General features: G+C 42.1%; 1 protein-coding gene across 3 annotated transcripts in view; it reads right to left on the bottom strand.

Annotated features, from left to right (window-relative positions):
* Positions 1-808: 808 nt before the first annotated feature.
* CIROP (ciliated left-right organizer metallopeptidase) overlaps positions 809-12,711 on the bottom strand; it is a 42,073-nt gene continuing 30,170 nt past the window's right edge. For 2 of the 3 annotated variants that reach the window (XM_077468798.1, XM_077468815.1), the window contains exons 12-15: positions 8,436-8,554; positions 4,452-4,690; positions 1,820-1,993; positions 809-1,398 (exon numbers count right to left, since the gene is read on the bottom strand). In XM_077468798.1, the coding sequence (XP_077324924.1) occupies positions 1,194-1,398; positions 1,820-1,993; positions 4,452-4,690; positions 8,436-8,554 (737 nt within the window). In that variant the 3' untranslated portion in view covers positions 809-1,193. The remainder of the gene's footprint in view (positions 1,399-1,819; positions 1,994-4,451; positions 4,691-8,435; positions 8,555-12,711) is intronic. The other variant, XM_077468807.1, reaches the window with a different exon arrangement.

Below are 12,711 nucleotides of genomic sequence, written 5' to 3'. Positions count from 1 at the left end.
ATCAAAGTTCCCCGGACAAAGGGGAGGGGCTGTATGTGACGCACGCAGAGGGGAAAACGGCTTTTGAAATGAAAGCTGTGAATGTTCCTGGCACTTAAATCAACAAGGCGGCAGCTGTCCTCTCTTCTGAGCTATAGCACACCCCCATGATAGGTGTCACCAGGGGTGGGGGGGGAGCCCCGCTCCATTATCGGCCATTTTTCTCTTTTGGAAAATTGACAAAAAGGCAATTTTCGGCCAATATGTTTCTGTGGCCGAAATTTCGGTGCACCCCTAATTTCTTCACCTTTTTACCTTACTTTATCTAGCAGATTAAAATATACACTGTGCGGTTTGTGTCATTGTACCATAACTATGACTGTTTGTTTTTCCACTTTTCTCTATTTCCAAAGCTTGCAAAACTAAAATTAAAAAAATAAATAAAAATGCATAAAAGGTACATAAAGGCAAACACTTTGTTCAAGATTTGGATAGAATTTGGGGATGTTAAAACCTATCTTGGGTTTTTTAATTGTTTGGATCAGTCCCAGGGGGTTTGTCATGTTCATACAGACATGGCTTTAGACACTCAGAATCTACATCATCATGCTGCTCAGGGCTGTGTTAAAGCAGAGTTCCACCCATAAATGGAACTTCTGCTGATTGGATTCCTAAACCCCCCTTCCTGGTGCCACATTTTGGCACCTTTCAGGGGGGAGCAGATACCCATCAAATCCAGGTATCTGCTCCCACTTCTAGCCCCTCCCCCTCCTTTTGCAAAACACACAGGTCCCAGAAAGCGCAATGCTACTCGCGCATATGCAGAAGGAAACAGGCTGTGAGGTTGCCGGCACCTGCTCCCGGAGCTGAGGGACGGGTTGGCTTCAGGGTGCCAACTTTTTTTTTTCTAATTTTCTGTTTCATTTCCAGGCCACGGAGGAAATTGATATCTTTCCAGCAGGACACAGACAGCAAAATATTAGCTTATAGGGATTTTAATAATTCCCTACTGTATTAAAAACTAGAAAAAAAGTTTTAGTTACACAAACACTTCAAAAACATTAGAGGAGGCTGTCGTTTTCATCTTGATAGTTCATGTGATAAAACAAAATTGTAACAAACATTTATTCTTAGAAATTCTGGTGTCCTCGTTTTAATGTCGAACCTTTGATGTATCTTCTGAGTCTTATGCACAAGTCAGCTGTTTTCCTCTTTCAGACGACAGCTGGCACATGCTCACTTTGTAGATTTTTGTCTTCAACATTATAAATATCCCTCACTTGCATACTTCGAGTCCGTACCCTGTGTCTGCACCAAAGGAGGGAGATGATCAGCAATACAAAGAAAAGGGCACCGGCACAGCTTCCTATAATAGCATCTCGATTCACCAGGTAATGATGGGAGTCAGAGGCCAGCAATCTGTAGCAAAGGAAACACTATGAATAATTAGGATTTTTCAGAGGTATTATGCTGAAACCATTAAATTTCTAAGAAGATATAAAGCTAGCCATACGTGAATGAAAATTGAACCAGTTCAGCAGGGCCTGGCTGAATTTCGAACCATGTATAGCCACTGTGGTTGAACAGAAGTCAGTCTATTGATTGACTACTTCTGTTCAACATCAAAAAATGCTTGATCAGGGCTGCAGGCTATAGATTGCAGCGCTGATCTATGTATTCTGATAGTGGGGAAGTCTCCCTGCTGTCAGAATACAATGACACAGTGGGGAGGATTCCACCATCAACCTCAAATGTTAATTGGGACACTTATTTTTCATTTAGCCCACTAGTTGAACGGAAAAAAAACTGACCCATGTATAGCCATCTTAAATGTTCTTACCTGATGAGGACATAAGAAAACTGAGGAGATTCATACGTGATCGGATCTGTGAGGTTCATCAGAAGCTGATGAAGTGGAGTTTCTGGAGCAGGTGGAGGGCAATTACTGGGCTCCTCTGGTTTAATAGTGAATGTTAAGAACTTATTTGGCACTGTGGATATGTGCAGTAAGCACCTACACAAAAAAGAGCACAGTAAATGATTATAATTAAAAAATATATATATATACACACACACACACAATATGCTTTTTATTAGAAACTGCTAAAAATGTACGTGTATTTTTTTTGTATACTTCTGGTGCACAGCTGATGGTACCTTCTTCAAAGGTGAATAATTTACCTGCTCATAATTTTGAAATATAAACTGGTTTAAATATGATTCAGGCTCTTGAACCTCTTTCTTTTTCTTAAGCTATATATAAAAAATAAATAAAATAAAGGCTCTAGTTCATAGATTCATGTCTTATAGTCCAAATCCAAATATTATGGCTATGTTTTAGTCCTTGTCAAATGGGCACTGATGTCTGTACGCTGTGAACAGGCCATTTGTTTATGCACCCCCTAGCTGTCACATCCGAACAAAAGACTGGGTCCATGCAGCCATTTCCTCCTAATAGACTTGAATGAGTTTTCATCATGCAACACCTGGTGGTAGGGATTTTTAAACAAACCACCCGTTCATGATGTACGGGTATCATCCCACATGTGAATTAGGCCTAAACCTTTTTAGACCTCTTTTGTAGATTGATTTTTTTTTTTACCAGTGTTCGTGTTCAGGTAATTAAATGAATGTGGACTTAAACAGAACTGTACCATGGCCGAGGGTAGACCGCTCTTGCCATAATTTGCAAGTCTGCTTCTTTAGGGTACAACTTCTTCTCTCTTTGTTGTATAGCCATTGATGGCTTTATTTGCTCATGCATGCTGGACTTACATTGTACAACACCCAGCAATGGGATGGGAGTGTACAGTGCACATGCATTGCAGGAATTGTATACAATGAAAAAAGTATAGGAGCAAGGGTAAAACGTTTTTGGCAGAAGATGCCAATGCTTTACCATTTAGCAGTTTTTGGCTAGGTTTGTAATAATGGGAAAAACTTTCATTAGCCAGTACTTTTCTAAATAGTGTGGTACTAAAATAAATACATGGCTGCACACCACAAGTGATTATTTCTTATCTACATTTAGATGTCATGTATTATTAGTACTAGGAAAATGTATCAAAACTGGAACAGACAGAATCTGGAGCAGCTGTACACACACATGTGGTCTGTTTAGGTCCACCTGTCAGTTGTTCAGGCAAACCTGATCGGACCAGTCATTTTTTAATATGGAGTGGCGGATGTAAGAGGACATGTGTTCACTGACACCTTCCGGCATCCGATCCAGCCCTGTCTTCCAAAAAACAGACAGATGGGATCCATTCCCCATCCGTCTGGCAGACCAGATAGGATGACAGTTGACTGCCCCATAGAGAACAGCAGGCTGTGTCCGTGTCTGCTCTGCATAGACGGACACGGACCTCTATCATCCGCCTGCTCAGTGGGGATCCGCAGAAAGATCCCTTGTTGATTAGGCGGAGTCCGTCTGTGTGAAAGCGGCCCTAGTCAGAAAAGTAGGTCCTGATAGATCACTTCAGGCTGGCCCCTTGTGCAAGTGTAGCTATGTAAATCATTAAAAATGGGTGCCTATATTGTTTAAAATCCAGTAATACACTGTCTTAACCCTGCTCTGCACATGCTTAGTTGCTCTCTATTTGCAACTGCCATGGTACTGCAAATTTGATCAGTTATAACACCAGTAATATGATAGTTTGGTGGAGGACACAAGCAAATGTGAAAGCAATTCTAGCATCCCAGGAATGTAACTTTTTTTAAAACCATTAAATCAATGGGTTTAGTTCTGCTTTATGATTTACTGCTGTTTAGGGGCTCTGAGCTTCAGCAAAATGGCAGCCTCCAGCAACAAGAAACAGGAACAATGCTGGAGGAAATTTACAGGACACACTAATTTTGGTAGCATAGTTGTTAATATGCAATATATGTTCTTTGCTAATAAACATTATTTTTGATCAGGTTGTTATGGGTAAAGTTCAAATTTTAAAGTATAACTAAAGGCAAACCTTTTTGTTTATAGTTTTGGATAGAGATGGATTATTACACCTGTAAGGCATTAAAAACCCTGCAACTCTGGAAATTGGAATGTGGAGAACTTAACTAATCGCCCACTTTCTTTGCTCCCTTCCCAAACTGACCCTCTTTCAAAGAAAACTTACCCCATCTGAGGTGCTCTACCAAGGGGAAGGAGTAAGTGAAAGAAAATGACAACTAGGGATTCCCTCAATTTGGAGGGATTTTCTCTCCCTTCCTGTTTTTAGCTAAGGGACGGGAAGAGAAGGGAACCCCCCCTTTCCCAGTGGAATCCAGCTGCCAAAAAAATAAAAAATCTGAGAAGATTTATAACCATTACTTTATGCAAATTTTTAAAAAAAGGTTTGACTTTTAAGCTCTGAAAATGAAAGCTAGAAGCTAGTTAGTTATCATGCACATGCTCCAGTTCTGGTAAATCTCCCCCTATGTATTCCATCTACCTGCATGGGTGTGCAGCTATAATTTGTTATTTTGTTCACCTTTGCACTCCTGCATGGTGTGCAATAACTCCAAGGACTTCTTCTATTAGAAGTATTTTCTTTTCAGATGTCCATTTAAGGCCAGGCACAAGTGTCACTTGCACTGTCATGTCCTGATGTGTTACAGGCTTAGGTATGCTAAAGGTTGGGGTGGCGGTAGAGGTTGGGAGGAGAAGGCTTTCAAGCCCCAAGCACAGTCGTCCATCTGGGCACAATAGCACTCCATCAAAACCTGTCACCTGTGTGATAAAGCGGGCAGTTAAGACTTGAACCATTGTGAATATAAGTAATACACATTTATTACTTCATCACATTTAGAAGTAGAAAAAAGAAAAGGCAACACATGCAATTTTTTAAAAATGATATACTAGGTCACCAGTGAATTTAAAGTTATTCTAAACCTTACTTTTTTTTTTTTTTTTTAAATAACAAACATGGTATACTCACCTGCCGATCTTCTTCTGCTTGGGTCCCCTGCCAGTTCTGGCTCCTCCTTTTTGTCAAGTGCCCCCCGTAGGAAGCTGCTTCTCATTGGGGGCGCTTATGTGGGCTCAATCCTGAGCCGCACTACCTGTGTCCATAAACACATACTTCTCCTATGAGTCACAGGAGTGCAATTCATTTTGCACTCCTGTGACCCGTTTTCAGCAGTAAGCAGGCTGAAGTCCACTCTGTGCTGACGTCATGGATGTCAGTTCAGGCACCGCATCATCGCAACAATAAAGTCTGGATCCACCAGGTGCCTGGACTGACACCCGACATTATGCAGGTTAACCACTTCAGCCCCAGAAAGATTTACCCCCTTAATGAGCAGGCCATTTTTTGCTATACGGCACTGCGTTACTTTAACTGACAATGGCGCGGTCGTATGATGCTGAACCCAAATAAAATTGATGTCCTTTTTCCCACAAATAGAGCTTTCTTTTGGTGGTATTTTATCACCTCTGCGGTTTTTATTTTTTGCGCTATAAACCAAAAAAAGGCCTTTTAACTTTTTGCTATAATACATATCCAATAAAAAAAAAATGGTTTGTGCACAAGTAATAGCATCTACAAAATAGGGGATAGATTTATAGCATTTTTTTTTTTACTAGTAATGGTGGTGATCTGTGATCTTTAGCGGGACTGCGACATTGCAACGGACAAATCGGACACTTTTGACACTTTTTTGGGGCCAGAAACATTATTACAGTGATCAAAGCTAAAAATACCCACTGTGTAATGACACTGGCAGGGAAGGGGTTACCACTAGGGGACAATCAAGGGGTTAAGTGTGTCCTAGGGATGTGTTTCTAACTGTGGGGGGAGTGTACTGACTGGGAGTACAGAGGGATCGCTGTTCCTGATTACTAGGAACAGACGATCTCTCTCTACTCCCCTGACAGAACGGGGATCTGCTTTTACATAGGCAGATCTCCATTCTGCCTCTGTGAGGAGTGATCGCTGGTTCCCAGCAGACATTTCGACCGGCAGACCCACGCATCGGCTCCCCTGCCATGCAGTGGGTGCGCGAACGTAGTGTCTTGTGCATGAAACGACGTATGGGTGTATGTCGTTTCGCGCAATAGGGCCACCCTGCCACAGTATATGTGCGGTGGGTGGTCCTTAAGTGGTTAAAGAGTAAGTTCACCTTTACAGTAACATCTGTAAGGTGAACTTGCACAGGAGCCCCACCAGTCCCACTGAGCTGCATGGCGGTGATCACCCGTTCTGAGCCCTGGTATAGCTGCATCACGACTCCGGGGCTTAGAAATCCCCAGACCTTAATCTACACGTACCCAGTCAGGAGGTACATTTAGGAGCATTCTAATTGGTTAGCGCCATCGCTATACCAGGGCTCAGAACTGGCAATTGCTGCCATGCTAGTCAACGGGACTGGGGGGGGGGCAAGGTGGGGGTCCTGTGTAAGTTCGTCTTACAGTTCACCTCGCAGGGCTGAGCTATGCTGTCTGTGTCTATAGATGCAGGCAGAGTGGCTCGAGATCGAACTCACATGAGTGCCCCCATAGGAAGCCCTATGGGGACATTACCTGAAGAGGTGGAGCCCAGAAGAGGAGAATAGGGGCTGCTCTATGCAAAACCGTGCTTATTATTGAAAAACATAAGGTTTGCGACCACTGTCTATACTCTAAGAACTGACATTTCCTGTGAAGAAACTATATATCTCACAATCGCTGGATCTGTTGATCTAGTGCTCTTCAGGTAGAAGTAATTAGATCTGATACAGACACAATCAGACAGGCAAATTAACAGCGAAATCACAATGCTGGAAGAGATGTGTTATCATTACATTAATACACTTTTGTGATGCAACACAAAGGAAATGGCTTGTCATGGGCTGAAAGCTGTGTAACCTGAAACAAGACATTGCCTGTCCCTATGGTGACTAGGGATAAGTAAGGTAAATGGCTATGTGGATATATGAGAATCAATAAGCCATGACACTGCAAACTGCAGCCACAACTTGTGAGCCCACCATCACAAGGTAAAGAAAACAAACAGCACAGGCTATATACAGTAACTGCACTAAAACTTAGTTAAAACCACAAAAACATCTGAAAGTCCACAATACCTTTAGGATAACAAATATATCTACACGCATAGGCATGTGCACAGGGTGTGCCTGAGCACACCCTAATTATCCCATGCAGTGAAGATTCTGCACCCCCCCGGGCAGTGCTGCCAGCTTCCATCCTCTTCTCTCCCACCAGCTGCTGTGGCAGGTACACACAGGGGGATGTTTTAGGATGAGTAGGGGAAGAGGCCAGTAAATAATGTAATTTGCCCCTTCTTTTTCAAAATGAACACAGTGAGTGAGCGGTACCAAGTGTTTGCGCTTTGGGGTGCACACCCTAATGCAATAGGCTGCGCACACCTATGCCTACACGTTTGCTAATGCTAAATAATCTACAGCTGTGCTGTCAGATGATCATGTCTGCTGCTTACTTTACTGATAAAGCTAAATGCAGTAGTTTAGGATTTCCTACACTAAGAATGTGCTTCTGTTGTAGATTTGCGGGGGAATCCTTGGCCCTTTCACACTGGCACACCTACTCGACATGGCAGGGCCACTCAGCTCTTTCTCACAGCATACTTTTCTCAGCTTAAGACCCCGTGCAGACTGGGCATTTAGCAGGCGGAAGTCGCAAGTGCACCATGCAGCCTCACTGCTGGCAATCTATGTGCCTGAACGCAAGTAGTCTGCACTCCAAGCTTTCATACCTAGGCACATACCGCCCTATATGTTGATACTGCTTGGTGCAGCAGCTGTGAACCTCTCATAGAGTTTAACAGCTCCTAGCAGCAGGGCTGAACAATGTGCCTTTGCCTTCTGCCCGAACCAAAACACTGGGATCTGAAGAACTGGGGCTAAATACCCAGAATGCATGAGGCCTTAGACTCAGTTTACACTGGGATCCAACTTGTGAGACCCCCAAGTCGCGTGACATGTGGAATTCCATTTTAGTCAATGAGAGCTGTCTTAATTAGCACTACTGAAGTCGCTTTGATTTTAGAGAAGGTTCCTGTACTACTTGAAGGCGACTTCTATCTGACTTGTGCCTCAAAGTAGTACTCAAGTTGCCAGGAAGTCTCCTGGCAAAGTCTCACCATAAGTGGTGGGACTTTCAGGTCACAGGACTGTGAACCTCCATGTCAGACATGATATTGATGAAAGCTCTCCTCTTGACAACATGCTCATTAAAAATGCACAACCAAAACTATATGATTGTGATCAGAATTCATGAGGTCAAATTGGGGATTTTTTAAAATCAAAATGAATGAATTGAGGATGATTACTACATCATTACACATTTGCCTAGGATCATAATCTTGTGCCAAAAAAAAAAACAGTAAGTTTAGCCATTTCCACCTAAAAATGCATTCACTGAAGTAAGGAAACTGTGATAGGTAGGTGGTCAGCTTTAGTATACAGTTAAATTTTGTTATATATAAAGATAGAAATGGAAGATTCTGTAAAATTACATTGATCCATTCTCCAGCAGGGCAGTCTGTCCATTCTGATCCTTGAACCTTGACTTGAAATGTGTTTGGACCAAAGCAACGATGAAGATAACAACGACCTTTCATCTTTTCTTTCTTCAGTGCCGGAGCAAGGTACAGGAAAAACATAAAAGTTATTAAAGTTAACTAGCATCAGATTTACATTTTTCAGGTTATGTATCTTTTTTTTTTTTTTTTTTTTTATTTATTCTTTATTTTCAGATTTTTCAAAGTATACAAACATGAACTATTCAACATAATGATAAGTACAGCAACATTTCTTTAAGAATGATCCCCCTTTTCCCCCCTTTTCCCTCCCTCCCCACCCCTCTCACTCGGTCCCTACCCCGGGCCTTTTCCATTTTTTCCCTCTCTTCCTTGTTTTTTCCCTCTTTCTGCTTTTTCCCTTCTTCTTTACTAACAGTCAAGCAGCTTTAAATAACCTTCAGTTTTTCCAAATTGTATCCACAGTCGCCATTTATATTGATATCTCCCTTCTAAGTTATCCAGTTTATAGATTGTCTCTTCAATATTTCGTGTCCTTTCTAACCTTTCTACCCACTCCTTCATCGAGGGAGGGTCGGGTTTCCTCCATCTACGCGGGATCAGTGCCTTAGCGGAGTTCAGTAGACCAGGAACCAGGGAGTGCCCATACTCTCTCTCTCCTTTTTCCGAGTCGTGGAATAAGCAAACCCATGGGTCTCTTCTAATCCCTTCCCCTGTTATTTCAAAGATAGCTTTTATAATTTTCTCCCAAAATATCTGTATCTTAGGGCACTCCCACCATATATGGGCGAAGGTCCCCACCGCTGAGCAACCTCTCCAGCATGTTGAGGGGGTCTCGCTGCTGATTTTATTTCCTTGCTGTGGAGTTATATACCACCTTGTTAAAAGTTTATATGACATCTCTCTAGTTTGAAGGTCTTTGGCCACCGAGTACGTTTGTCTAATAATCCTGTTTCTATGGAGGTCATTATTCAGCGGTCCCAGTTCATTTTCCCACTTCTCCATATAGGGGGGGGGTATTTTTGCTCTTCTACCTCTATTAAAATGTCATATATTTTTGAGATCCTTTTTACCAAGCATTGGGGGTTCCCTATCAGCTTCTCCAGAGGTCTAAGTTGCTCCTGTCCTCGTAGTGGTTGTGTTAAAGACTGAATAAAATAATATAATTGTGAATATCTCCACTTATCTAAAGGCTTGTGCCCCCACTTTTCTATTATTTCCTCATATGTGCATACCCTATTCCCTTCCATAACCTCTTGTAATTTAATTTTATCTTTCTTAGCCCATCTGCTATAATATACATATTCCTCTTGCCCTGGTAAAAAAAATTTAGTGTCTAATAATGGCATAAATGGTGAGTTGTGCTCCCACTTGTGTCTCTCATTTATTGTGTCCCATATTCGCAGTGACCCTTTTGTCAATAAATTTGTGCTAATCCCTAATTCTCTATATTTTGCGGGTATCCATATTATCTCCCCTAATTCCCTTCTGCTTAGCTTCATTTCAAATTCCACCCAGTCCTTCCCCTTTTTGTTGTGTGTCCAGTCTGTGATTCGTGAGATTGCTATGGCCTCGTAGTACTTTTTGAAATCGGGCATTGCTAATCCTCCTCTGTCTTTACTTCTTATCAAAGTATTAAGAGCCACCCTCGCCGCTTTTTTTTTCCATATGAATCTTTTAATCATCGTTTTTAATTTATTTAGATATCTCTGTGGTAATAATATGGGGACCATTTGACATGTGTAAGTAAACATTGGTAAAATGAACATTTTAACTGTATTTATTCTCCCTATCCAAGATAAAGCTTTGTATTGGATCCTATCTAAATGCTGTTTAATTTTGTTTAGTAGGGGGATATAATTAGCCTCAAACAAGTCCCCCATCCCTGCCGTAAGCTTTATTCCTAAGTAGGCCAGTTCCCTCCCACTCCATCTAAAAGGGTATTTAGTTTGTAGGATTCTCTGCTCTTCTACTGGTATATTTAAGTTTAGAATTTCGGATTTAGTTGCGTTAACCTTAAAATTGGAGACTTTCCCATATTTTTTTAGTTCTTCCATAGTCGCCGGTATAGAGGTCTCTGGGCTAGAGATATAGAGTAGAAGATCATCTGCAAAAGCAGCAACCCGATACTCCCTCTCATCTACCCGTATTCCCTGGATGTTTTGATTCTTCCTAATAGCCGTCAGGAGGGGTTCTAGTGCCAGAATGAATAATATTGGGGAGAGCGGGCAGCCCTGTCTTGTCCCGTTGCACAGTTCAAGGGGGCAGGACAGGGCCCCGTTTATTCTTATTTTAGCTTTAGGCTTAGTGTACAAAGCTTCAATCCACCCTCTCATCCTCTGCCCCAATCCATATCGCTCCAACACTTCGAATAAGAACCCCCAACTAACCCTGTCAAATGCCTTTTCAGCATCTATAGACATGAGTATCGAGGGGGTCTTCTGTCTTATGGTTTCCTGGCTTAGCATAATGGTCTTTAGTACGTTATCCCGACCTTCTCTCCCCTGAATAAAACCAACCTGATCCTGCTGTATCCACTCTGGGACATGGGGTCTTAATCGTTCAGAGATAATTTTTGCAAAGAGTTTGATATCTGAATTTAGCAAGGAAATTGGCCTGTAGCTTTCCACTGCCAGCGGATCCTTTGCCTCTTTCAAGATCAGGACCACATGCGCCAGTAATGTCTCTTCTCGAAATTTTCCATCCCTCCCCACTGCATTAAAATACGCGCATAGTTTTGGGGCCAGCTGTTTTTGAAATTCCTTGTAGTATGAAATCGGGAAACCATCTGGCCCGGGGCAACCTCCCTTAGCTGTATTTTTGATCGCCCATTCGACTTCCAACTTTGATATTGGGGCTTCTAATGCTTCCATTTCCATTTGTTTAGCCCTGGGAATATCTATCCCTTTCAGATAGTCCTTTATTGCATCCCGGCCTCCATTCTCTAAGCTTTCCTGTTGAATATTATATAGGGCTTTGTAATATGTATAGAACGTGTTCACTATATCTTCCGGCATATTTTGTATGTCCCCCGCCTCATTTCTTACTTTTGGGATAAAGGTTCTGCTTTTCTTATCCTTCACCCTCTTAGCCAGCCATTTACCGGCTTTGTTTCCCCATTAATACATCTCTGTTCCCAGAATGTGATAGGCGGCCATCCTGTCCTGTTCTAGGTAGTCTTCTAGTTCTCTCTTTTTTTTAACTAGATCCTGGGTATCGTGTAGTCCCCTTGGTCTGCTACCCAGCTCCAGTGTCTGGATTTCTTCATACAGTAGGGTTTTCCTCCTCTCTCTCTCTCTCTCTCTTTTTTCCTGCTCCAATCCCTATTAATACCCCTCTTATTACCACTTTATGCGTTTCCCATAGTATGGGGCTTGAGATTCCTGGTGTATCATTTAATCTGAAAAACTGTTCTATCTCCCTCTCAACCTTACTTACAGAATCCTTATCCTGTAGCAGAGATTCGTTCAATCTCCAATTCAACCTCGGTCCATGATCCTCTCCTATCTCCAACTTAATCATAACTGGTGCATGATCTGACACAGTTCTAACTTTTATTTCCGCCTTCTTAAGTGCTTTCAGAAATGAGTGTTCCAGGAAGATATAGTCTATTCGAGAGAAGGAACCATGGACCGAGGAGAAGCATGTATAATCCCTATCCTTTGGATGAAGTACTCTCCAGGTATCCTGTAGCTGGAGTGCAGCCAGCGCCCTTAAAAACATTCTCTGCTTATGAACCGATGTCCTTGGGCCTCCCGCTGAAGTGTCAATTTTAGGGTTTACACTCCAGTTAAGATCTCCAGCAAGAATTAATTTCCCCTCTTTAAAATCCTCTATTTTATTCAATAATTTCCTTAGGAATATGTCCGCATTCTCGTTTGGGGCATAAATATTTACAATTGTGCATTTAAGGTTAAACAACATTCCTTTTAAACACAAGTATCGTCCCTCCGGGTCCACCAGTCGCTCCTCTAAATTAAACCTCGTTGTTTTACTGAAACCTATTGCAACCCCTCTGGAGTACGAGGATGGGGAATCCCCATAAATCCATACCGGGAAATCAGTCGAATTCAGTCTGACCCCAGAAGAGCATGTTAGGTGCGTCTCCTGGAGACATGCTATATTTGCATCCATATGCTGCAACTCATCGTTTATTCTATGTCTTTTCATTTTTGTGTTTAAGCCCCTTACATTATAAGTAATAACGTTAACTATCCCCATACCTCTCTTCCAAGGGGGATTCTCCTTCTCT

The sequence above is a fragment of the Lithobates pipiens genome, unplaced genomic scaffold (genome assembly GCF_037356315.1).
Source record: "Lithobates pipiens isolate NorthernLeopardFrog02 unplaced genomic scaffold, aLitPip1_a1.2 Scaffold_11, whole genome shotgun sequence".
NCBI lineage: Eukaryota > Metazoa > Chordata > Amphibia > Anura > Ranidae > Lithobates > Lithobates pipiens.
The sequence above is the reverse complement of the archived record's forward strand: the minus strand, read 5'-3'. Positions and strand labels throughout refer to the sequence as shown.